The 27,200-nt window shown below is 41.5% G+C and overlaps 1 protein-coding gene across 2 annotated transcripts in view; it reads right to left on the reverse strand.

Moving 5' to 3' along the window:
* Positions 1–27,200, reverse strand: part of il1rapl1a (interleukin 1 receptor accessory protein-like 1a) — a 204,018-nt gene that overhangs the window by 109,150 nt on the left and 67,668 nt on the right. For both annotated transcript variants that reach the window (XM_037789517.1, XM_037789518.1), the window contains exon 3: positions 7,036–7,321. In XM_037789517.1, coding sequence (XP_037645445.1) covers positions 7,036–7,321 — 286 coding nt within the window. The remainder of the gene's footprint in view (positions 1–7,035; positions 7,322–27,200) is intronic.

Consider the following 27,200-nt stretch of genomic DNA (forward strand, 5'->3'; position numbering starts at 1 on the left):
AATGACAGATATTGTCCAGAAACCCTCACAGGTACTGCATTTAGCATAAAAAATATGCTCAAATCATAACACGGCAAACTGCAGCCCAACAGGCAACAACAGCTGTCAGTGTGTCAGTGTGCTGACTTGACTATGACTTGCCCCAAACTGAATGTGATTATCATAAATTAGGCATGTCTGTAAAGGGGAGACTCGTAGGTACACATAGAACCCATTTTCATTCACATATCTTGAGGTCAGAGGACAAGGGGACACCTTTGAAAATGGCCATTCCAGTTTTTCCTCACCAAAATTTAGATTAAGTTTGGAGCGGTATCAATGAATTCCTTAGGTTTTCTAGTTCGATATATCAGTATATTCACTCTAGTTTTAAAACGGTGCCCGCTACAACCTAAACAACCATTAACATGCGTTAAAAAAATATGTGGTGTTAAAACAATTTTGCATTAACGCATTTATTATCACATTAACTTTGACAGCATTATTTGTTACGTTACGTTGTTAAGTTACGTTGTTAAGTTACGTTGTTACGTTATTATTTAACACAAACTACAGTCTTTTTTCTAACCTTGACCAAGTAGTTTTGTTCCCTAAAACTAATCAATCGTTTCACAAGGTTAACCAGGTGGCATTGTGCGTTTCTGAAAGAGTGATATGAGGTTGATATGAAACAAATTTAAAAAACATAATTTTGGTTCAGAAGCATAGAAATTCAACGTATCCCGTGGTTTGCAGAAACGTATGATGCCAACATTTTTTTCTGGCGACTGTGTTGCTTTTTGGAAGTCTTGGAGCTTTAATGCAAGGATTTGCTCACTTTCAGCCACATCAGCATTAGTGAGGTTGGCCACATTTTTATTCATAGAGCGCTTTTTTAGATACTCAAAGACACTTTACATGTCAAGTTTGATAGAAAAGAACCTATGGAACTAAAACACAGTAAAGCCTCAATGTAGCACAGGAAGTCAAACATTAAAAGAAGTTCTAAAAAGGTGAGTTTTGAGCGACTTCTGGGACATAGATTGGTGGAGTCATGGAAATGTTTGGGAAGAGAGTCCAGTGCCTGGTCCTGAATGGAGGGGACATGAGGTTGAGTATTGGAGGCAGCGGGACGGACTGTGGCGATGGACAAGGTGGGGGAGGTAGGAGGTTATGCAGGTCTTTGTGAGTGAAAAGGAGTTACAATTGAATCTGTTGTGGGACAGGAAGCCAGTAGAGGTGCTTCAGGACAGGGGTGATATGGTCAAGGGAGTGGGAGTGAGTGAGCAGGCGAGCAGCAGATGTACTGGAGTTTATTAAGGACTTTGAACAATGTGCCATGAAGAATGCTATTGCAATAGTCGAGTCTGGAGGTAATGAAAGCATCTATCAGAGTTTCAGCAACAGAAAAGGAAGGGTGGAGGCATTCCCTTGGCTCTGTGCAAGGGGGCATTGTCACATTGAAAGAGGAAAGGGCCACAAAATTGGAAGCACACCGTAATCTAAAATAGCTGTAACGATAATGTTTTCCTTAATTTGAAGTAAGCGGCCTGGCCAAAACATAAAAACACAGCCCCAGACTAAAAGTCCACACGATAATAACGTATTTCTGTGTTTCTATCCTCCAGCCTGGCTGGGATCTGACACGGTCAGTCACTCGGCCGGTCGAACGGGAAGGCTGCGCGTACACACCATATGGTCTTTCATTTAATTTCATTACATTACATTTACGGCTCGCCAGATGCTCCCATTCACTGTAAATGACAGGGTTTCATATGATCTACTCAGGTTATGGAAGCAATAAGGGGAGTCACCTCTCTCGTATAAACACCTCTGACCCCCTGGGACCATAAAACACAGATGCAGACACACACACGCACACACTTTAAAAGACAAATGTGGCTACGTGCAAGACGTGGAAGACTGGGTAGAGATAGCAATGAGGGGAACAGAAGGAGAATAGCTACTTGGAATAAGAAAAAAAATATATATATACTGTATACTTCTACAACAAGATGACTAAAAGGGCATCTGGATAATGCTGTAGGAAGCAAAAGTAAGATGCAAGATATTGCAACAGAGCAATGCCCTCTTGGTGCTGAAATCTAACATTATCGACTCAATGCCTCCCATCTAGAGGGAATGGAGTGGGAAGATGCTGTAGGCTTACTTACAGAGTACACTTGGACAATATATTTGTCTACAGAACAAATTCGATGGTGCAAACACACGTGCGCTAACACGCATGTGGACACGCACACGTGTGGGCAAATTCACACACCTACAAAGCCAACCCCCGCTGCTTGTTTATAGAACAGGAAGATGATCAGAGATGACCTCTCGCAGTCGCGCACCTGAGCCATTGAAGTCCCCAGGGAGCCAATAGGAGACATCTTTACATGTTAAATATTCACAGCGGGCGCCCTGTGGCATTGTGGGATGGTGTCAGTGGCGGTGCTTGATTGATGGACAGCCGGGGGTCGACGCACAGTCCTGCGGTGTCTTTCACGTCTGTCACATTCTATTTGAGCGTAGCCGCTTTGGATATTTAGTCTGCGGCTCACGTTGGCTGTAATTCTCCACACATTATTATCCCCCCCAATGTGAGATAATGTAATCACGGGAAGGAAATACACATGGTTTCACCTTCTCCAGAGCACAGACTCATTACTAGAACTATTATGAAATAATTCATCAGGTGATTGATACAGTAGAGGGAGTGCGGCTGTGCGAGAGGAAGACATATTGATGATCCGAATCGATGTTACAGGCCTTAAGTGAGATGACATGCAGACGAAAGGGAGGCAGGGAAAGAGCAAAGGGGTGAAAGAGAAGGAGGGCAGGAGAAAGCACAGCGAGATTGCTATGTAAATGAAGTCACCTTCACATGAAAACTGGTGATTAGACTTAAATTTCCAGACAGAGAAGGACAAAGATAACTACTCACACACATGCACACATTTATGCAGCACAGAAAAGACACACGCTTCGGTGTGCCTCCATATCTCTGTCTGAGTAAAACATCTGGAGGGCTTCAGTGAAAAGCTGAACTTAACACAGGGGGATTTACCTACATTTATAGACAGTACACAGCACGCCTAGAGCTATTGGAGACTATCCTGCCGTATATACGGTGCAGTCAGAAGGTATTAGGGCAGTGACACATCTTTTGTTGTGTTGGCTTTTTTGCACTCCAGCGCACTGGATTAGAAATGAAACATGACTATGGCTTTAAAGTGCTGACTATCAGCTTTAATTTGACGGTGCTTATATCAAGATCAGATTGAATTGGGATACAATAAAATCATCGTAGCATAGTGTTGCAGTCATCGTCGCTTCCAAATAGCTCATTGCCATCACTACCGGCAGATTTCTGGTACGCATTCTTCACGCATCTCATATGGACTACAGGAAACACAAGCATCTCAATCTGACCAATCACAGTCATCGTGGTCAAAACATATGTATCACCTTTGATGTAGTTACATTTCCAAGGTGGTGCACATTAGCTCTTTGAGTACCTTTGGCAAAACCATAGATAACCACATTTTCCTTACAGTGGTGAATACCCGGAGAACTTTTGTAAAGGAGGACCAATTATTTTCTAAATAAAGTTAAAGATAGCCATTAAAGGTCAATGCCTAAATTTAACCATTCGAGGTCAATGCTTAACCTTAACTATTCGATGTTAATGCCTAACCTCAACCATTCAAGGTCAATACCTAACCTTAACTATTTGAAGTCGATGCCTAACCTTAACCATTCGAGGTCAGCGCCTAACCTTAACCATTTGAAGTCAATGCCCAACCTTAACAATTCGAGATCAATGCCTAACCTCAATCATCTTGCGAGAGTTTTGCAAATCGAGGGTTACCATCTAGACACAAACCCACAAGAGTCTAGGAGATACGGTTCATGGGTTTGACCACGTGAATCCGTTTAGAAGTTATGCAACTTTTTTGTAATTGGCAACTCTAACTGCCACACCCCCTTTTTGCCAGTTGGCATGATTTTCTTTTACTGTTGAGTCTTGATGATATCGAATGTAGCATTAAATGTGATAACGAATATACTTTACTGCTCTGTTTCATTACATTTTAATTGCAATTAAATGACTTTGCCATTATTCAACCATCTATATGACAAAATGAAACACATCAAATTGGAGTTCACTGAAGCCACTGAATTAGGTCTCAGGACTAATTTACATTGAAATAACATTTGTGAAATATGAAACATACTGTGCGTGCTCATTCTGACATCCTATACAATACCAGCGACAACGTAATGTGCTTTTAATTGCATGTATTAATGATGAGATTTTTACAACCGAGTACGTCATTATGGTTTTGGATTATACACACTGCACTGCCAATTTATTAGGTACATATTACTGTAGGTAAATTGAATACCAAATAAATCAGTCCTGTAATAAAACAGGCTGAATAAAGCCTACTTTTACAAAGCTTACTATATATATCCAATTTTTGATGATAATATTTCAGAGATGCATTGATTCAAATGTTAATCAGGTTTGTTATAATGTTAGTGTTCTTCAGAAGTCTGAGGTTTGGATAAATTAAGTTCTACCGCATGTGCTGTATGAACTCTGAAGAAAAGACGAAGGCATCATTTTCCTCCCTTTGCTTGCAGGGAGTTTTAGGGGAGAGTGTTTAGGTCATGTGTGCTAAAATGTGTGACTTAGAAGCTTACTCCCTAACAAAAAGACAATTGATTTCAGCTCAGAGGCAAATCTCTCGCAGTGTTCCGATTAGGGTATCTGAGAAGTTTGAAATCCCCCCCAGCTCAACACGAGAAACACGGTGCTGGGGGCACTTTTTACAACTGTAGTGCTTTACGGAGCGGAGGTATGCTCTGAATTTCAAGCAACATTTGGTTAGGAACCAAGCCTTGTTAGGAGAAATTGTCAATAATCAAAGACAATATTAATCTAGAGTGAGACAACACTGTTTATGCCAGATTAGTCCTACAGAGAGCAGTAATGAATTGCAGTATAGACTGGGGTATCAATGCACACAAACACCCTCCCCCGGTCACACTCGATGTATCCTGCAAGCCTCTCTGGGTCTTTAAGAGGCCTTTAACTGGGTTTATTAAAAACTCTCTGAAATGAAGAGCTGCAATGAGCCGTTTATTGAGGGATGTTCTCCACTGTAAAGGTTAATAAGTTACTGCCACATAATTATGCATCTTGTATTAGAAAGAGTCTCTCTGTAATGGCCCACTAAAGAGTGTGTACGTGTGGGTGTTTGTGTTTATATTCAGTTACCTCTTTGTCTATATATCTGCCCTCGCCATTTCCACTTTGCTTGTAGTTCACTATAAGATACATTTGCTAATGGGATCAGACAATATAATTTGATTTAAGTAAACACACCGGTTACAGGAACAAATAAGAGGAATCACTCAATTACGATCATCATGTAGATCAGTGTTTCCAAAACTTTTTTTTCTGGGGACCCTTTTTTTAAAAATGACAAACCATCGCGACCCAATTCACAATGGACCTCAACTATAAATCATGAGGGGCTAAGAGCGAATTTGTGCATAAATGAACGTTCCTGACCATCTTTACTGCCTTTTCCGCATCATCTTATATTATCTTCAATAGGTAAACCAGCCATTTCAAAGAGATATGTTTGATAAATCACAACTTTGTTTTATGAAAACATATACACATGCTAAATACTTTATAAACGAGACCATATAAAAGCATTTAAGCAGAGTAAACAGGCCCTTGGTTTTTTCCTCATCAGTAAAACAAACCTTTCATATTAGATTCAATGTTATCAGTAGACTACAATTACCAGAACAATACATTCAGGCTTCCTCATGTGGCTCAAAGGTGTACTGCAGATATAGATGTTAAGGTCCTGACACACTAAGTCGACGGTCGGCCGCCGGACAGCGTCCGTGGGACTATTTTTTTGGGTGTGTTCCGAACCGTCAGCTTTAGTCTGCCCGTGTTGGAGTTTTTCTGGCCAACTCAGCATGTTGAATCGGCGGCGGAGCCCGTCCGTGAGAGAAATCACTTTGATCGGCGGTTCAGCTTAAACGAATCAGTGCACGACAAGAGAAACGGACGTGAGGAAAGTCAAGATCATCAAGATCATCTTCATCTCATCTGATCATTTCAAAACACAGATATTTTCACATCTGGAATGAAGCTAAGTGGAGAGTGAGAGTGGTGTGAAAATTGTCGGCAAATGCTGCTTTATTTCATGTATGTATCATAACAACGGTTTGTATATCTGCTGTCCTCGGTCTGGGGTATAGACTACCGCAACCTGCTTGCTGGTAGGGAGGGTTATTTCCTCTCACACAGGTGCAGAATGTACGTGCTAACTGGCTCGGCTGCAGTCTTTACGGTGTGTTCGAGTGCAACTTGTCTGCCACAACAAAGGCAACGTGAAGCGACGCAACAGTCAGTCGCTGGTTCTCTGATGTCGGGTTGGTGTGTCTGGGGCTTTAAATAAAAGACTATGGAAGACATTCTGCAAATTTATTTGATGAGCCTAATACAATCGACTACGACCCACCTGTGGGTCCCGACCCAGTCCTTGGGAATGATTTTTTTATTCAGAAATAACATGCTCTATGTAACACATTTTTATTCCGCTGATTAAAAGGAATAGTTAAAGATTTGGGGAAATATGCTTATTTGCTTTCTTTCTGATAGTTGGTTGAAAACATCAAGGCCATGTGTCTTTTGTATCTTTTTAACACTTCTGCTGTATATGTACGGATTAAACTGTGATACAAAGTGCCAATTAGTAGGTCTTAGAGATATATTTGAGAGAGCCAAGAAGCTGCTTCCCCCAGCTTCCAGTTTCTATGCTAAGCAATGCTAATCAGCTTCAGGTTTCAGCTCGAAACTTAATGCACCGACATGCGAGTGGTATTAATCTTCTTATCTGACTCTCGGCAAGATTGCAATAAATTCCCAAAATGGTGAACTTTGTCTTTGAGAAAAACAGAATTTGTGTTATTTAAATGCATCATCCCCAGCATGATCTCTTTTCCCCTCCATCCTACCGTAACACGCAGGAGTAAAGGCCCACGTCCTGGATGTCTGCGGGCCTGAACCAGATGGCGTCTTCCTCCTTGCTCATACGCACGCCGTCGAAAGAGATGGGCTCCTCGAAGTCGCTGTGGCCCAGGCCGGAGCTGCGGTACCACATGAGGCTGAGGCCCACACTCTGTGCCTGGCTGTAGTTGGCCCGGATGTAACCGTAGAACAGAGCGCACTTCAGCCGCACCGGCTCGCCCTGCAGCACCCGGTACTTCAGGTAGTCCACTGACCAATCTGTACAGCCGTCCACTGCAGAGAAACAGAAAGAGCGAGGGAGACATTCATCAGCACACTTCTAAAGGTTAAAAACCCTTAAAACTCCAACAGCCCACCGGCGGGCCCGGCCGCAGTTCTGTCTTTCAGAGGTTGTTGCGGGCTCAGTTTTAAAGTTAGAGTGAAGAAACTGATATCATATGAAACTAAAAAGCAAGAGAGGAATCCATTGGTACCATGTCATACTGGCTTGTCAGGAAGATTGCTATATAACGCTACAAAGTTGCAATAAATTTGGCGAGGGAAAACTGGCATGGCCATTTTCAAAGGGGTCCCTTGACCTCTGACCTCAAGATATGTGAATGAAAATGGGTTCTATGGGTACCCACGAGTCTCCCCTTTACAGACCCACTTTATGATAATCACATGCAGTTTTGGGGAAAAACCATGCAGTTTTTTACATGCAGTATAAATGTGTTATTTTCGCCTATTCTAAAAATGGTGTATTAGAATATTTTTGCATACTGGGGTCCCTAAACAGTCTTGGAATTACATAAATTTGTGAATTACTGTAAAGCTGAGACTCTTGTGGATCCAATGAGTCCAATTGTATTCATGTGTGAGGATGTTAATCCCCATATTAGCCATTTCATTGTAATGAGACCATTTTCTGAAACATGACCTCACTATATAGGATGACTTGCTGTGACCTCAAGGTCTTGGTGTCTTAATGTGGTATTTTGGAGGGATTTGGGTCATTTTTATCAATTCCTGAGTGGTAAAAAATTGTTAAATTTAGCACCAAATCTGTGTAACAAATGGTATCAACCCCAAAAATTGCTGCAACAATTTATGAGACATAATAGGCATGGGGATGGCCATCTCATACTTACTGTATATCATCATGTTCTATGCTCTTATGCACTTTCACAATTTATCTTAATTGATTAATTAATTAATTATTTTTTATTTCTTATTACCCACCAGAACAACTTGACATACAATGCTGAGCTGCATCTCAAATTAATCTTCAGGTTCCGAGCTTTCAGATGATGTACACCACTTTTATGTCACATCTACTGTTGACTATTTATCTACCCCTGAACATCCCCTTCCTGGTACGGCGTTAAGACATGATATAATATGTATGAGCACGTACAGAATAGGTTGCAGTGTGATTACAGCACATATAAATATTACATTTACTGCAAAAACAATACAGGGATCGTATACATCTTCACGTTACTTTACAAGAACATATGAGTGGGATGAGGATTACCAGTTTATAAACCACCCACAATAATCCTCTTTTTTATTTATGATAAAAGACTTTAATGGCTTTATTAGTAAAGAGACACTAAGCTGTACAGTTTGCAAGTATACATCTTTTTCATGGTGTATGCTGCATGGATATTAACACCTTTTGCGCAATGCCTCCTCTCCTCTCCTCACCTCCCCTGCTATTTTGACGCCGCTCACACATTCAGGGCATGTGCGCCACCTTGGCCTCTGCAGAGACAGCTCAGACGCTATCCTGCAATATCCAAACACGGTCAGCAACTGCTGTAAAATTTGGGAATGACCTGTAAAATACCTCCACAAATGATGTCAGGTTCCTCCAAGTGCTGAGGAGGCACCGCAGCTTTAAGGTCGAAGAGTGCAAGGCTACTTCGTTAACTGGGAATACGCCTCGAGCTCTTGAAGTAAAAGGCGTGTTCCCCTGTCTAACAGTTCTATGGAGAGATCTTTTTTCCTCAGGCTCTTTGTCTCACAGTTTTTGTCCTGAGCTAACATGCTAGCTCAGATATAATCTATAATTCTCTAAAGAAACTCCACCCTGACTCGACTGAGAGTTTGGCCTACATGTCCACACAGGTTAGTGTGTTAGTGAAACTAGAGTAGCTCATTTTACTGATAAAATCACGTGTGATACAGATGGAAACTGTATCTCCCAGCCTAATTTGTGAAATGAATACCTCAGCTGCAGCAGTATAACAAAGTGTAGAAGAAAAAAAAAAAGAAGTGAGGCAGAGGGCACAGCAGCTGAAAGGACATTTGACAAAAATCAAAGACACTGGCACAGCCCCTCAGGCACACCGGGCTGTTCTAGTTCCAGCCAGCAGATCTCGCTCAATTCCCAAAGCTAGCAGAGGTTAACCTATGGCCAGCTATCAGTCTCTGACTAATTAGCTACCATTTGTTTATCCAGCAGGTGTATATTAGGGAGTACATGTGTGTGCATGTGTAACCAGCGAGATTGAGAGAGAGAGATGATGGTGCGGTGAGATAAAGTAATAAGAACCCCGCTGCGTGCCAGTCTGTGAGTGATAGAGAGCCTCACAGGGACAGCTATGCTTGTAATTAATACTCTTAATTACCAGGGAAGTAATGTGTGTGTGTGTGTGTGCACGTGTGTTTGCATGAGCGTGCATTCCCTATACGAATGGTTGTCTGCCTAATTATGTCTGTTAATTACCAGTAGGCTAAGCCACAAATGTGTGTAGCACTTACATATGAATGTGAGAGAAACAGAAAGTGTGCGCTTGTGAGACGTAATGTGTGAAACCCTGTCTAATTATCATTCCTAATAATGAGAGCAGGGGCCCCTATAGATGCAAACAGGCACAAGTGCACTCTCATATGTGTTCACATGCACTCCTCTCGACTTAAACTTGATTATATAACTGTTAAGCACCTTACTGATGAGCACGATTAACAATTCAAAGGCAGGAGACAAGCTGTTTTTTTGGCAATTGAGTTATATGGCTAAATTATTCAAATATCACCTAAAAACAAGAAGGAAAATGTTCCATTATTATGTCAGAAAAAAACAGCACGATTCACTTCCATTTTGTGCCTCTATCTTCTTTGAACATTCTAGCATTAAATAGGAGATAATCATCAGCGAAACACTAAACCACAAACAGCCATTCCTCCCCTGACATTAGAGTGAGTCTCCATTGAAGGCAGCAGGTAAGTTCCCTGCCCTCACTGCATATCAATCTGCTAATCAGCAGGGACGGCGGAGGCTTCATTCAGCCTTTTCTTTATTCAGCCTCTACACCTCTAATGGATATGACCTCTGCCTCGCTCTCTCACATTCTCCATTTCTGCCCTCGCCGCCACAACAAAAACGGTTTATTCTAACGAGCTTGTATCCTGATTCACAGTGAAAGAAAACATTTTATTCAGTGGCGGCGCGCCTGTCGCTTTTTTTCCACCATGTAGACGTGCGGACACGTGCCGTCCGAGAAGCAATGTCCACATGCATGAGGGCATGCACATGTAAAAACACACTGGGGCTATGGCTGGGGATGTATTGTCATCGCGATATGAACATGCGTGATAAACACATCGCAAAAGGCTGTCTGAAACGCGATGAATAAGACAAATCATCGCTTCAAGTATATATATTTTTTCGACAAAATGTGCGTCAATAATGTATGTGCAAGGTTGATGGCCAATAAAAAAAATATTGAATAATATATTTATCCACATGTTGCAACCGGCGGAGCAGAGTATGCTGTGGATCTTTATCCAATCTTAATCAACCATTGTGTAGCCTAATTCAGATGAAATCAAAGTGATCAGACGTCCAGCCCGCTACAGTTTCATAATGAACCGAAAATATTTGTACACTTCTCAACTGGTGGGCTGGCCCTCGCTCGGCGCATCGTCTGGTGCACCATGACCGAGGTCTGCTTGGAAAGGCCAAGAGCACCAGGTCCTTCATAGATGTAGCTTTGTAATTTGGCTCTCAAAGTGCTCCAAATTGATGCATTTAACTTTAATATGATGAAGAGCAGTTTATCTATCGCAAGTCATATCGTCATCGCAATATTGAACAATGTTATCGCACATCGCAGATTTTCATCATATCGTGCAGGCCTAACACGCACACAGACAACAATGGGAGCTTTCATTCCTTACAGACCTCCAAATGGGAGTTGTTTAATGCGGAGGGCCTTTTGTGTGGGAAACCATATTTATGTCTGAAACTCAAAACGGTTTTATCAACTCAATTAGAGGCTGACATTTCCCACATCCCCACGCTGGGCCGGAAAATCAATGCTTTCCGCTGGAGGAATACTGCAGTCCTCACCTCTCACTCTCCCTCTTGCTGACAGCACATACACATCTACACACACACAAATACAGGATCTCTCCCCGGCACCTCTGGGACATCACACCTTTAGTAGCGATTCTGTAACAGCCACTCTTGGACAAGCCCATAGTGTAAAGGATGCTTCCATATGGACACATTCCCGCATGGTTGTCAGACTGCTGGAAATTGGCCTCTGCCCCAATGAATCTTACTGCAGCACCATAAGCTGCGGCGCTCCTTTACCGGCGAGTGCTGCTTTGCTGCCTTAACACTGCTACATCACATGATGTATAGGGCATAGGCATGGCCGCTGCAGCAGGGGAATGTCGAGCCACAGGATATGTGTCTCACAGGAACCTTATTACATTTGGCGTCGAGGCAGACCTGTCCATCTTCCTGTGACATTAAACCAAAGCAATAACTATAGACCCCCGAGCTACGATAAATTGACCCACATTCATGCATAAACACACACAAGCAACCCAACCCCCCATTCACAGAGCAGGTTACGTGTCATCCAAGTCAACTCACGCTCCCCCCCCATAATCAAATTCCCATTATACAATTCCCATTATCCTTCCACAACAGTATATCACTCAAGTGTGCCTCACTTTCCTGCTTCCATGTCTCTCACTCTCTCTTATGTCATCCTCAGTAGTCGGCCTCTCTTCTCTAATCACTACCTGCTCCCCTAATGAAGTGTAATTATCAGATGTTGGGTGGGCGGCAGGGTTCTCGCAGGCCAGGAAGACATTCAGTGATCTATATGTGGATAAGGACTCTTAATAACTTTCTGTCTCTCTCATTCTCTTTTTCTCTTCCTTATCCACTCTGCTGCATACATGACCCCGTCTCTATCTCCCTATCCAGCCGACTAATTCCCTCTAGCTTGGCGTGGATCTTTTGCCTCCTCCGTTGCCTATTTGCTGCTTTCTAACCGATATTTAGAACAACGAATTCCCTTTTTTGTTCACTGTGGAATTTATTTTCATATGAAACAAATTATTACCTTACAGAACAAATAACCAATAACTCTGGAGGCAAAAAGAAATGATGCTCCACTATGGAAATTCACCTATGTATTCTTGGCAAAGGCTGATTATGTACTACAGATCTCCATGGTTTTTCTGGCTCCACAAGTGCGGGTACTGTGGCTGACCCCTGCAGGTAATTGTACAGAATCTATAGTGAATGGTTCACTGCGCAAGTAAGACCTGGAACAAGATAAGAACACCACCCATAATCTTTTGTCAAATTACATATTATTCTCCCGTGCTGCACACATTACTGATGTAAGTCCTCTGCACTGACATAAAATGGTTTGATATACAGAGTAGTAAATATACAACAAAACGTTCTTGCACTCGTCTTCAAAATAAGCTCAGATACCTATCTAACTATAAGGCTTGCTTCCTGTCCAAAGGAACTGCTGGCTAAAAAGAAAAAGCCAGTGATTTACAGAGGCTACAGCGATTCTACCACTGCAGGTGTCTTAACCTGCAGTGGTAGAATCGCTGTAGCCTCTGTAAATCACTGGCTTTTTCTTTTTAGCCAGCAGTTCCACTGTGAGTCCTTGCTGTGCCCTGACTTTGACTCTTTCTTCCAGGCTTGTCGGCCTCAAAATAGTGGTAGGTGTAACCTGGGTGAACTCTGCATGACTTTCAAGAGTCTCCGTCCACCTCATTGTTGAATGCCTCCGCCAACCAGTCAAGTTGCAGTTTACATCTAAAATATCATTTTATCCTATTAGATATTTGTGTGAAATTGTCATACTTAACATATGAATTCTTGAGTTATGGCCAAAAACGTGTTTTGTGAGGTCACAGTGACTTTGACCTCTGACCACCAAAATCGTATCATTTCATCCTTGAGTCCAGGTGGACGTTTGTGCCAAATTTGAAGAAATTCCCTCCAGGCTTTCCTGAGATATTGCATTCCCAAGAATGGTCGGGCCAGATGGACGTACATATGGATGTACGTCCGTACGTATGGACGGACATAATGCCTCTGGCCACGGCTGTTGCCGGCACGGAGGCATAAAAATTGAATTGTGTGTGCTCAGTTACAGACTCAGGCCTTTGAAATTGAAATGACATTTGGTACGAGATTCAGCAAACTACAACCTGATAAGGAAAATAAGCTTCTGTGTCATCCATCTTTTGTTGTCTGGGATCCACAACGCTAGAACAGACCAAGTTACCGTAGCCTGCTAGTCTGGCTTTGTTCTGGTCTACTCCGTTCCAGTGGGGCCACGATCTGGTTTAACAGGACCTGGCACGGTCCTAAATAAACTATAACAGCAGAGCTTTTCTGCATGTGACCTGAAAAATCTCAAAAACATATAATTTATTTATCAACTGATAGGTTATCTTTGAATATGAATTATGTATACATGTATTACACATTATATGTTTCACAGAAGCATGGTTGTGTATTAATGTTCTCTCCTTGTCTTTGTACGACTCGAAGTAACTTGATATCTGACTTTTTAATCTCTCCCTCTGTGCTGTGCCACTCAACATTCCTCTGTCTCCAAACCATTCACTCTCACTGACAGTTAACCATTGTTCATTTATATGCAAATGTGGACCAATACTGATAATTTCTCTCTAAAGATGGTGGCGAACTACCTTTGCTGTCTCTCCAAAAAAACGGTAGACAGTGAATAACACTCAATAAGACTCTACCTTCCTCTTTGTCTTTCTCTTTCCGTCATTACTGAATAACACATATAGTATAATAATAAAAGGTATATATTTAACTTCAAAATAATATGTTGTGCCTAGGGCTGTCAATCAATTAAAATATTTAATCGCGATTAATCGCATGACTGTCCATAGTTAATCACGATTAATCGCGAATGAATCACACATCTTTTATCTTTTCAAAATGTACCATAAAGGGAGATTTTTTAAGTATTTAATACTTTGTCCAGAAACCCTCACAGGTACTGCATTTAGAATAAAACATATGCTCAAATCATAACATGGCAAACTGCAGCCCAACAGGCAACAACAGCTGTCAGTGTGTCAGTGTGCTGACTTGACTATGACTTGCCCCAAACTGCATGTGATTATCATAAAGTGGGCATGTCTGTAAAGGGGAGACTCGTGGGTACCCATAGAACCCATTTTCATTCACATATCTTGAGGTCAGAGGTCAAGGGACCCCTTTGAAAATGGCCATGACAGTTTTCCCTCGCCAAAATTTAGCGCAAGTTTGGACGAGCTAGTATGACACGGTTGGTACCAATGGATTCCTTAGGTTTTCTTTCATATGATACCAGTATCTTCGACTCTAGCTTTAAAATTGAGTCTGCTACAACCTAAAAATCTCAAGTTGCGTTAATGCGTTAAAGAAAATAATGGCGTTAAAACAAATTTTACGTTGACGCGTTATTATCGCGCTAACTTTGACAGCCCTAGTTTTGCCTATTTATTTTATTTTAATTCATTTACAAATCACCTTGATAGGTTATATGTTATTCATTGTATTCTTTCTTCAGCTTCCTGTTTGCTTCTTGGTATTTTAGTTCATCATTAGTTGGGGCTGTATGAGGGAATACTGTACAATTATTGTTGTTTTGTTGTACGTAACGTGATAATAACATATTTTAAAAAGCATCTACACCTGATTAATACTAGTATTTTTTTTTTGGAAAGTATGATGACCGGTACCCAATTTCATGCCTGCGGCCAGTAGTTGCTGTGAGACAAAATGTTGGCCGGATCAAACAAACAAATGCTGCAGAAATGTACCAAACTTATAACATCGTCACTACTTCCATTTCACCGTAGTTGAAACTCTACTAGTGTGTATCAAGTGTGTGGAAAAGTATCCAGACCTATTATATATTTATAATGAAGGATTGGAAGAGCAGACAGAGAGAAACAAACAGAGATAGAGGCGAGTGAAACTGTGATGGGATGTGATGTGAAGGCTGCATATGCAAAGCAAACAAAGCAGCATGTCTGCCAGGCTTCCTGCCACACAGCTACCCACCAACACAAACCCCCACCTGAACAGCCCAGTGCCAGACTTGGAATATGTCCCCACTGCCACGGCTATTGTAGCCCAAATCTGGCTGCTTTTGCTGATTGTTCAAGGAAGTATTGCGTAATTTACCCTGCATTTGGTTCTTTCACAGCCTTGTTATTTTGTTTGTAGAGAGTTTCCCGCTTGTAGTCGATTCCAGCTCATTTTCCTCTGTAGCTTATTCCCAGAGCATCGAATATTTTACACCAGAGGTTTTCAAACGGTGAAGGCGCATCCCCCCCGGGGAATGAGACACACGAGGCAAAGATACTGAGTAAGATGAAAGGGACATGTGTGTGCTGCTGTTCCACAACAATGGAAACTAGTTTGGAACGCTAATTTGGCCCGCTGATCAACACGGTCAGCAGATGGACACAGCTCATGGCAATTAAGGTATTTTAAATCCTTGCTGCAGTTTACGTCAAAATCCTTCTCCGAGTCATAACACACAGATGATGCACATATATGAATCTGCTTACAAATCATAGAAAAAAAATGATGCTTCTTATGACTCCAGAATTTGCCTGAGAATCATCATGTTTTTAATAGGGCTGTCAAAGTTAACGCGATAATAACGCGTTAACACAAATTCGTTTTAACGCCACTAATTAACGCCACTAACGCAATCTATCTTTCAGAGGTTGTAACGGGCTCAGTTTTAAAGCTAGAATGAAGATACTGGCATCATATGGAACTAGAAAAACCTAAGGAATCCATTGGTACCAACCATGTCACACTAGCTTGTCATGAAAGAGCCTAATTAATGCTCCAACTACGGCTGAAGTTTGGCGAATAAAAATGGCCATTTTCAAAAGGGTTCCTTGATTTCTCATCTCAAGATATGTGAATGAAAATGGTTTCTATGGGTACTCGCAAATCTCCCCTTTACAGACATGCCCACTTTATGATAATCACATGCAGTTTGGGGCAAGTCATAGTCAAGTCAGCACACTGACACACTGACAGCTGCTGTTGCCTGTTGGGCTGCAGTTTGCCATGTTATGATTTGAGCATATTTTTTATGCTAAATGCAGTACCTGTGAGGGTTTCTGGACAATATTTGTCATTGTTTTGTGTTGTTAATTGATTTACAATAATTAATATATACATACATTTGCATAAAGCAGCATATTTGTCCACTCCCATGTTGATAAGAGTATTTAATACTTAACAAATCTCCCATTAAGGTACATTTTGAACAGATACAAAATGTCTGTTTAATTTCTGATTAATCGTGATTAAATATTGTATTCGATTGACAGCCCTAGTTTTTAAGTTTTCTTTAGTATCAATATAATCCAGGAACTGCTAATAGGTAATTCTGCATTCTTTCAATGGTGCCAATTTGCCAAAAATGTGAACAAACCCAGTCTAAAAAAACAGAGCTCAACTACAGCATAACTATCTGATTCCATGACAACATTATACTTCCTGTTTACATCCCAAACAAAGCCACCCAATTATGGGGATTTTAGTTTTAACACATACTGTTATCCCTAAATAGAAAGTAAGACAAAGACGAATAATAGGAGTTACAAAATCCACTAATTTTAAAAAGTAATGTTAACATCATTGGGGAAGGAGCTATAAACTCGGTTTGACCTCTGACAACACTTGCCTGTTTTGCTGTGATAATGTCCCCGTAACATTCTCGTACTTGTTTTGGAAGTGTCCTATTATCGCAACCTTTTGGAAATGTGTTAATTCCACTCCAGCTGATTTACTCCAATTTAATTATGTTCCAGTCTCTGCCTTGTGTCTGTAACAACAAATCTATCACACTTAATCACTCTTCTTTTCTTCTTTCTGGGTTTACAACGACTGCAACTATAAAACATCTATAATATAATCTGGGTTTAGCGCTCATATTAACATTTAGAAACACTGAAGATGGCCTCACTGCCAGGTTAAACAAGGCCCGCCTTAAGACTGTACAAGCATTGGACTGAGATGGCCCCCGCTATTAGGAACCTTGCCTAATGAGTAAATGTATGATAATGAACGTTCTTAATGTCTGCTCTAATCGCTGTTACGCTCCAATGGCGGTCTTTTTCCCTTCTTCTTTATTTTATATTCATTGTATGTTTTTCCAGGTTGTTGTTCTATATTATTGTGTTTAGCAATTATGTGGCAAATGCAATTAAAAAGTATCACATAAGCAACTCAAAGAAAAAGAACAGCTGATAAGTCATATGTTCCCTATAAATTGAGGCCATTAATTAATCCCCATTAAGTTCTGCTCAGAAAATGTATCCTGGCCATACCGGTGTGTGTGTGTGTGTGTGTGTGTGTCCACGTCAGCGAGATACACTCATCATATCCTACTCTATGTGAATTGAATTAGAGCCTCCATTTCTCTGCATCTTGCTTTATTAATGTTCATTCCTGACATGCACGCACTGTAAATTGCGCTGTAATGCACAGCATGTGTTACATTAAACTACTGAACCTGCACCCGAGGACCCCGGAAAGCATATGGGAACAATAGGGAAATGAAGTCAATCTAATTTGTGGGCACGAATGTTGATATTTGCATACATATTGGCAGAGTAATTCCAAAGGCAACATGAAGCTTGAAGAGATAAACCAAAAACAATACCTAAAAACGAGGCAAATCCTCAACAATGAGATTTGCCCCACGGAATATACGCAGGTGGAAACTGCAGGCAAATGTATTTGAGATAAAATAACAAAAAAAAAGAAAGTAAAACAGTATGGAATCCGTAAATCCACACTTACTGTACAGTATTAAAAGTAGTTTATAGGCAAATCATAGAAACTTTCAAGTTTGCCTGAAGGTGACAGTCCTGTTTCTATTGTTTCATATGGAAACCAGGGTGAGTTTGTTGCCCTTGACCAAGTTCAGCACAGCTCACTCAGATCCTTTTAATAACTCTCCAATTGACTTCAAATTAACCAGAACCCGTTATAGAACAGAAATTTCCCCTGTTGTGTGAGAAAGGGTGTCACTGAGACATTAGCTTTTTGACTTTACTCTCTCTCTCTCTCTCTCTCTCTCTCTCTCTCTCTCTCTCTCTCTCTTTCCCTTGCTCATCCTTTCTTCCTTTCTCTTGATGATAAAGGGCTCTTTTTTAAGGAGAACAGAAAGCTTGTCAGGATTTGGCCAGCTGGAGAAAGTCATTTGAGGCCCAAATTGATGCGCTCGGGATTCTCAATAGTATCTCTCCAATAGTGGGGGCAGCGTAGAGGGAGATGTGGTGGCCGGGACATTGTTCCTCGTAAATGGCTCTTTATTTCATAGGCGAAGTTGGGAAATGAGCAGCGCCGTTCATGGCTGCCGCCGCGACCGGGGAGGACGGCCATGCGTAAAATGGAACACTAAGAAACAGGAGCCCCTAATATCTTAACAACTAAAAAGTCCACGCCTCGGCTACATCATGTGCAGTTTTACTGGTAATGGAAACACATGCAAATAAATTCCCTATAAGTTATAAAGTCGGGGCTGTGTGTGAACACCATCCATCATGATGACGGGGTGCGGGCAGGCTACATTGTAGAGAATCCATACACAGCGTGACTGGCTGAGCCAAACCCCTTGGACCATGACTGGGAAGAAAAGGCCTGAAAAAAGGAGGAAGCATTTCCAAAATCACAACATAGCCAAATGCAAAGTGTCTGTGTATGTGAGGGAATCTTTGTGTTTGTCTATGCAGGTGTCAGTCTGCTGTGTGGTATTAAAATGCCAGTAATTTCTTCTCTCTCCGTCTGTGTCTGTGTGTGTGTGTGTGTGCTGGTGCTCTCCATTGTGCAGCTGTGATCCATGAGATTCAGGCTGAGCTGTCACTCCGCTAATCTCCCCCAGTAGAAATACAGCTCGGAAAATGTCATCTGAACATTCCGAATTGTGTTTACACTCGCTGCAGGTTCCATCGCTTCTAATTTGACAAGTCATTATCACCCGTGCTCCTCTCGCTCTTCCCTCTCGCGGCCCGAGACGCAAAAAAAAAAAAAAAAGAAGAGGAGGAGGATGAATGAAGGAGACAAAACAAGGGCATTAAATTCCACTCGCAGACACGCAGTTGTGCCCTCAATAATCAGGTAATCCAAACACCTAGGCTGGAATAGGTAGGATTAGTGTTACTTTCATTAATTTACATAGGCTATTCTGCTTCAGATGTCTCTGTAAACTTCACATCTTTGAAAAAGTCGTTCCCCAAGGCCTTCTTATGTTTATAAAAAATACAAAAACTAGACAGAGAGCCCTCCTGGTGAAGTTGTTGGCTGTCTGGTAAAACGCAGCAGCTGGTGGCTAGATGTGTATTGGGAGAAGCACATGGCTCTCCACGCCCTCGGGCCTACAGAACGCTGGGAATTCAATATCAGACAGAAAATGGTGGACCACCTCACACAACAAATCAAAATTGAACAACAAAATATGTTGTCTGTTTCCTCCAGAACGACGTCTATATGCTTTAATAAGGATAACGCACGTCACTAATTTCTTTAATTCTTCAATTTTTAAGGTTGGAGCGGGCTCAGTTTTAAGCTAGAGTGAAGATACTAGTATCATATGAAACAAAACAAACCTAAGGAATCCATTTGGTACCAACCATGTCATAGTAGCTTGTCGCAAAGGAGGCTAAATAAGACATTTTGGTGAGGAAAAACTGTCATGGCCATTTTCAAAGGGGTCCTTTGACCTCTGACCTCAGGATATGTGAATGAAAATGGGTTCTATGGGTACCCACGAGCCTCCTCTTTACAGACATGCCCACTTTATGATAATCACATGCAGTTTGGAGCAAGTCATAGTCAAGTCAGCACACTGACACACTGACAGCTGTTGTTGCCTGATGGGCTGCAGTTTGCCATGTTATGATTTGAGCATATTTTTTATGCTAAATGCAGTACCTGTGAGGGTTTCTGATTTGTCATTGTTTTGTGTTATATATATACATACATATGCATAAAGAACATGTCGCATAACTCTAAAATACACAATCTAACTGCAGACAGGGACACAGAGAGGAAATGGGGTTTTAAGTAGACGCTACCACCACTAATGGTTAAGACTAGGGTTCTGGTTAACAGTGCCCATCCTTGCACATCAGCCCTTTAACTCAGATATGTGACTCTATCCATGGTGCTGAACGATATAACACGTGAGTTAATCTAATGTAGACCACAGTATACAATATTAATGGTTATATGCAATGGCCTCACTTGGCTGTCAGGCTGGTTGTAGATAAGTTAGTATGTTTGGTCATTAATGTACATTTGTTCATTATTTACCATGTTTCATAATACATTGGGATGATTTATTCATCCGTGACATTAAGCATCTCAGTAATACTGTATGGATTTTGTCTCTATAGAAAACTCTTATGCTTTGTTGCTTATGAGTGAAATGCTTGTGTCTGCAGAGAATATTATTTTTTGTTGTGCTGGTTAAATTTTGAGTCATTTTAGGTTTGAAATGAGAAATGGAGGGGTGGTGACGACGTAAAATAATCCACTTTTATTTAACGTTTTTCTTGTTGGGGTTGGGTCTTTGCTCTGACCTCTAAAACCCATCGAACCCGGTATAAGAGGAAATCTGTGTCTCAAAAACAAAACCAAAATAAATAAATAAATAAAATCATGGCCATGGTTGAATAAGAAATGTGATGCTAAATCGAAGCGATAGCAGGAGAATTGACAATGAGAGAGGGGGGTGGGAGAGGGATGGAAGCAATGACCCATCCATCCATCCAGTCAGTAAAGAGACATCTCCAGTGAGGGCGACACTCGGGGCCAGAGAAGTTAATGACACTACTGCCCTGGGCTTAGACCCAGGCACCCTGCCCATGATCATAAAAACCCACACATACACACAACACACACACACACACAGCTCAAGTGATTTCCATTCAAACTATTTTTTTTTGCCCAGTATGCCCTCTAAAGAAAGCAAACTGCCATGAAGGACTGATACAAAGTGAGAGCGAGGTCTATCCATCAGTTCACACTCATCATCTGATGCTGGTTATCGACTGATAACACAAAATTGCAGAGCCGCTAGTGTTTTGCCGGCACATGCCCCTAATTGATTTCTCCTATTTCACCTCAACCTCTCTGTCTCTTGACTTTCTCCACTCCTTTCATTTGTTACTGTTGTTTGAGGTGTTAGCAGTGTGTTAAAAAGGTCAGAGAAGCGCAGAGCGACCACTTATGTAACAGCATAAAAACACCGAGATGCTTCTCTCATAAACAACAACACACAAATCCATAAGCATAAAAGCGCGGGGGGGGGGGACGATACAGTACAGTTACAGTATGATGCCCCCACCGAGTTTCACTCCCTTGGTTTCTTGCCATGACACCTTCCGGCTTATACCCATCATCGATCCTCATTCGATCCGCTGTTCATCCCCTTGTGCACGACCCTCATTTAATCCCACCCTTCAAACTCAAACCCTCTCATCCCAACATCCCCCGACCCTCATTCACCCCCCACCACCTTCATTCCAGCAAGCTAATTTGCATATATAAGTGGAGTTGCCTTTGTTATTTTTTATTCAAGAGCAGGTACAACACCAAGTGATAATAAAACGGCAGCAAAAAGTCCAGTGTATGTGTGTTTGATGTGTGCTGGATACTGTACGGATGCCAGTACTACGAGCGTATATGTGCTATCTACACTATATGTATTACACCGCTTGCATTGAGGGAGACGATAAATGAGCAAACGCTGGAGATGAAAGAACATTTTCAATTAAGATGAGTATGAAGCCTGGTTCATTAATAATGCAAAAATCATTACCCCCATTACGATAGCGCCCCAGTTTAAAGGCACTGTATATGTGCATGCGTGTTTGCTTGCCAGCCCTTGCATGCAAGCGTGTGTCTAAAGTAAAATGGATTCCTCGAGTGATTTGGTGCCAATAATTCATCCTCCCTTAATGGCCAAAAAAGAAAAAAAAGCTTTACAGTTTCTCAGAAAACCTGCACAGCTCGTGTGTGCATGTGCATTGCTGAAAGTGTGCATGCTTTGGTGCGCCTGCATGCATGTGCAAGGAACAGGAAGAGTGCAGAAAGAGTGCAAAAAGACAAGAGGACAGTCAGCTAGGCAGACTTGTCCGATGCGTTCTTCTAAAATATTTATGCATCTGGAGATTTCTGTCCCTGATTCTGAGTCCAATTAAAGCTCATCTCTAAATGAATGTGCTTGTGCAGGAGCCAATGAGGTGGCAGCAGCACAGCAACACGACAACTCAATCTCACAGTCTGTATTTCATAACACCATACTGACGCACACCTACAGTAAGTAAGTACATGCAGCAATAACATGCAGCGAGAATAAAACACACAGACACACCACCTCCATCCATGAATGCAACACCCTAAACACCACCAAACATCATTGTGCTTATTTGCTATGCTTGTACTGACATTATAAATTACTGCCTCCGTTTAATGCTACAGCAAACTCCCGACATTAACCTGCTAGCCAGGAATTAAAGCAATCCCCTTTACGTCTGAAGCTGCTGAATTATTCAGCGGCTCGCCAATAAGGAGCGATGCTAGAGAGGACGGAGGCCTCTGGGTGGGCACTTCTAAGACAAATGACACAGATGCTAACATGCACTGCTCTCCAGTGGCACACACATTAGTCTCATGAAGTTACCACATGAACATCCGGGAAACAATGGGAGAAGAGTGATGTATGGAGACTTAAGAGATGAACTCAGCGACAGAAAATGAACAGAAGCTATACTGGCTGACATAACATGGATTCGTCCTCGCTCCGTCTCCGAGCTTCCCGCTCTCCCTCGGCCCGGAGAGCAGGGAGGGCAGTGCCTGTGCGGCAGCTTTAAATAGGAATTAGCAGCATTTCATTGTGATAGTGATTGAGTATGGGTCCCTGGGGTGGGTCTGCTCATTGTTACCAGGCCTTGTAAATCTACAGTAATCCTCCCAGTGCAGGACAGAAACACACACATGAATATTGTACATACACACATGCTTATTTCTTTCTGACAGAAAATATATATTTAAAAAAAATAGGGCTGTCAAAGTTAATGTGATAATAACGTGTTATACAGTATATATTTGTTTTAACGCCACTAATTCCTTTAATGCATTAACAGAACTTGAATTTTTTTAGCTTGTAGCAGGCTCAGTTTTAAAGCTAGAGTGAAGATATTGGCACCACATGAAATTAGAAAAATCTAAGGAATCCATTGGTACCAACCATGTCATACTAGCTTTTAGTGAAGGAGCCTAAATAACGCTCCAAATTTACAATACATTTTGGCAAGGAAAAACTGTCATGGCCATTTTCAAAGGGGTCCTTTGACCTCTGACCTCAAGATATGTGAATGAAAATGGGTTCTATGGGTACCACGAGTCTCCCCTTTACAGACATGCCCACTTTATGATAATCACATACAAATACAGTTTGGGGCAAGTCATAGTCAAGTCATCACACTGACACACTGACAGCTGCTGTTGCCTGTTGGGCTGCAGTTTGCCATGTTATGATTTGAGCACATTTTTTATGCTAAATGCTTCTGGACAATTATTGTCATTGTTCTGTGTTGTTAATTGATTTCCAATAATAAATATATACATACATTTCCATAAAGCAAGCACATCTCCCATGTTGGTAAGAGTATTAAATACTTGAAAAATGTCCCTTTAAGGTACATTTTGAACAAATAAAAAATGCACGATTAATTTGTGATTAACTATGGACAATCATGCAATTAATTGTGATTAAATATTTAAATCGATTTTACAGCCCTTAAAAAAGTTTGTCTCTTGTGGTCTGTGTGATTATGATTATGGTCTGTTAGTATATGTTATATAGAGTTTGGTTTCTTACTGCTATCCATACTGCTCATTCCTTAACATTTGGCCTCCACCCACACAAACACACTGCTGAGACATGGTGAGGGTGCAGAACTAGTTTGCAGCCTTCCCACAGCCAGGGTTCACCTGCCTCTGCACTTTACATATTTCAGAATCTAGCACCATATTGTGAACTTCACTGAGACCCGCACAAAAGATCACTGCAACAGGCCGATCAGCCGAGGTTGGTATGTACTTCAGCCTACACTGGAGAGGTGAGAAGAGGCAGCTGCACGGTCCTTGTTCAGTACACAGCGGAGAGGACGGCAGCTTCAGAGGAGTAAAAGCCACAATCCATTAATCCCCGTTCCTTTAGGGGTCGGGACACACACTGAGTATTCCAAGCTGACATACTAAATTCCTCATGTGGTTTCAGAGCTTAAACGTCTAAGTATCCCAACATAAATCGACCCGAGCTTGTGCTAACAATAGAAAGGTCAAGCTGGAGTCGGTTGATGGCTGTATTGAATTTCAGAATTTAAATATTTCAGCTTTGAAAATGTCCCTTCAGAGAATTTCATTAGCCAACTCTAAGGACGAATATTGGACACATACCCAAGATGGACAACAACATAATCAGTGGTGGAAGAAGTATTCAGATCCTTTACTTAGCAATACAATAATGTAAAATATACTCAATGCAAGTAAATGTCCTGCATTTCATTTTTTTTTTACCTAAACCTGCAATAACTCTTTGGCTACTTGGGGCCACTGGACAAAAAGTTGTGAACACAACATTGACATATCATCACCTTTTAAAACTGATATGGCTAGCTTGTTAGCAAGATTATTTACAAATCCAGCCATTTAACATATCGTCATACAATGGTGATGAATGATTCCTCATTTTCATGCGTTTTCCTACGAATGTCCAGCCTTTTCAAAATAAACTTTTTCTCTTCACAGGAAACAACTTGGTTAGGTTTTTGGCAATAAAACCACTTCGTAAGGTTTATGAGATTGTAGTTTGGGTTAATGCTCTGTGGGGGAGGATGGAGAGCTGATTGTCAATTTATGATCAGAGAAATACGTTTTTTAAATGACTGTGATTTTCTCTGGATGTTCTGCTCAAGCTGATGATGCGACAGCGATCTGGATTTTCTTTCCCTGCAATTGTTGAATAAAGCGATTTTCAAAACCATAACTCCCCTTTAGCTCTGTTTTTGGTCTCTAGTTGCTAACTTTGCTTTGGTGCTGAGCAGATCGTGTACAATGGGTTATAAGAGCTTCTTAGGTTAAAAAAACCCCCAAAAAAACAGCTGCTTGCTGCAGCCGAAAACAACATTATGACAACTAGAGTTGCGGGCTGGACAGCTAAACAATGAGCTGAAACTCGCTATAGAGCTCCGTAAAGCCGAGGGGAGCTGCTGTCTTTCTGATGGCTTTCAGACTCCTAAATGAGTGCAGTACATTAACCCAACGTTTGTTGATTTTGTTAGAATAGAGCACAACAATCAATTTCAAAGAAGTGAAATTTCAAATATACAGAAAAAATGTATTGCTATACACTTTGTATACTTTGCCCCCAGTCGTTTAAAGTGCAATATAAAAGCATTCAATTCAAATAGGTAACAAAGTAATAAAACGAGTAGTCATCTATTAGCATGCCCTGCCCTCACATTCCCGTGCATGCTCATCTGTGCCTACAGACACACAGAGCCAGCTCACCAGCCCACACTGAGAAATTGTATCTGCTGCTCTCTCGGGAATGCACTATATATATACTATTTTCATATTTAAGCACACAGTGGGTAAAGGCTTCTCTCTGGTGCACAGTAGGTGTTGTGGAAATAAATATTTTATACTAGAATCTAATTGCATTTTGTGGCCCTGAGCGCCCTACCAGACAATCTGCAATACTGCTCTAATGGCTACGCTCCTCAGCGTACGTTGGAGGGCGCGCGCAGACACACACACACAGACACACACACACACGCACAAATCTGGTTCATGGACTCAGCATCTGTGAAGCTCTCACACATCTGCGTCTGTACACCAGCAGTCTCTCATATAGGTCTATAGGTCATGAAGCTGTGTGTATATGTACGTATGTATATGGGTCTGTTTACATATTCAAAAGAAGCAGAATCTCTGGAAGAGTCAGTGAAGCGTACAGTCGTGTCACAGAGGACCATGCGCGCCCTTTCTGCTTCTGCTTATTGACCGAAATGGCCTTGCACATGCCACATGAGAGGGTTTTGAGGTTAAGTAAAACACAAACCCATACATGCTCCAATCAACTTATATAAGATCTTAACATGATAAAAAATGGAATTAGTGCAGCAGAAAAAGATCTATGCATCCTAAAAACATCAACCATTTCAGAACTAGCACAAACAGACGAACATAGAGATAAGTAAATCTTGTTTGTGGCTACAGGCCACGGAGATTATGTATTGTCCTTCAGTGATGGCATTATTGACAATCAACAGAGCCAGACTTGTATAATCTAAAGGAAAGGCCAAATCAATATCCACTACAGGATCCAGCACCTACCACTCCGATGAGGGTTTAAACCCACTCAAACAGCAGCCTGGAAAAGCTCCATCAACCCCGGAGGCCAACTAGCAGACAAATCCCAAGCCCCCGGTTTTAATAAGGGAATCAAAATAATCGTCAGGGCCCGGGCTGGCCTTGGCTTTGTTTTTGTGTCTTTCGATATGGGCTGATGGACGCTGGACCAGCATCTCCCTCCATACACACACACACACAGATAGAGAACAAACAAACAGATGGTCACATAGTCAAACATCATTTTCGAAAGGTCGAGCTGTTAAAACAAAACAGCTCACTAAAAAATGCAGTCCATAGTGAGTCCATATTAGCTACCATAGTCTGCTGCATCCCTGGCTGCGTCCGAGCCTGCTGCAGGGCTGCAGAGGTCCAAAGAAATCCCTTTAGGATTACCCAGTATGGCTGTGT

This window comes from Sebastes umbrosus, chromosome 13 (genome assembly GCF_015220745.1).
Source record: "Sebastes umbrosus isolate fSebUmb1 chromosome 13, fSebUmb1.pri, whole genome shotgun sequence".
Classification (NCBI taxonomy): domain Eukaryota; kingdom Metazoa; phylum Chordata; class Actinopteri; order Perciformes; family Sebastidae; genus Sebastes; species Sebastes umbrosus.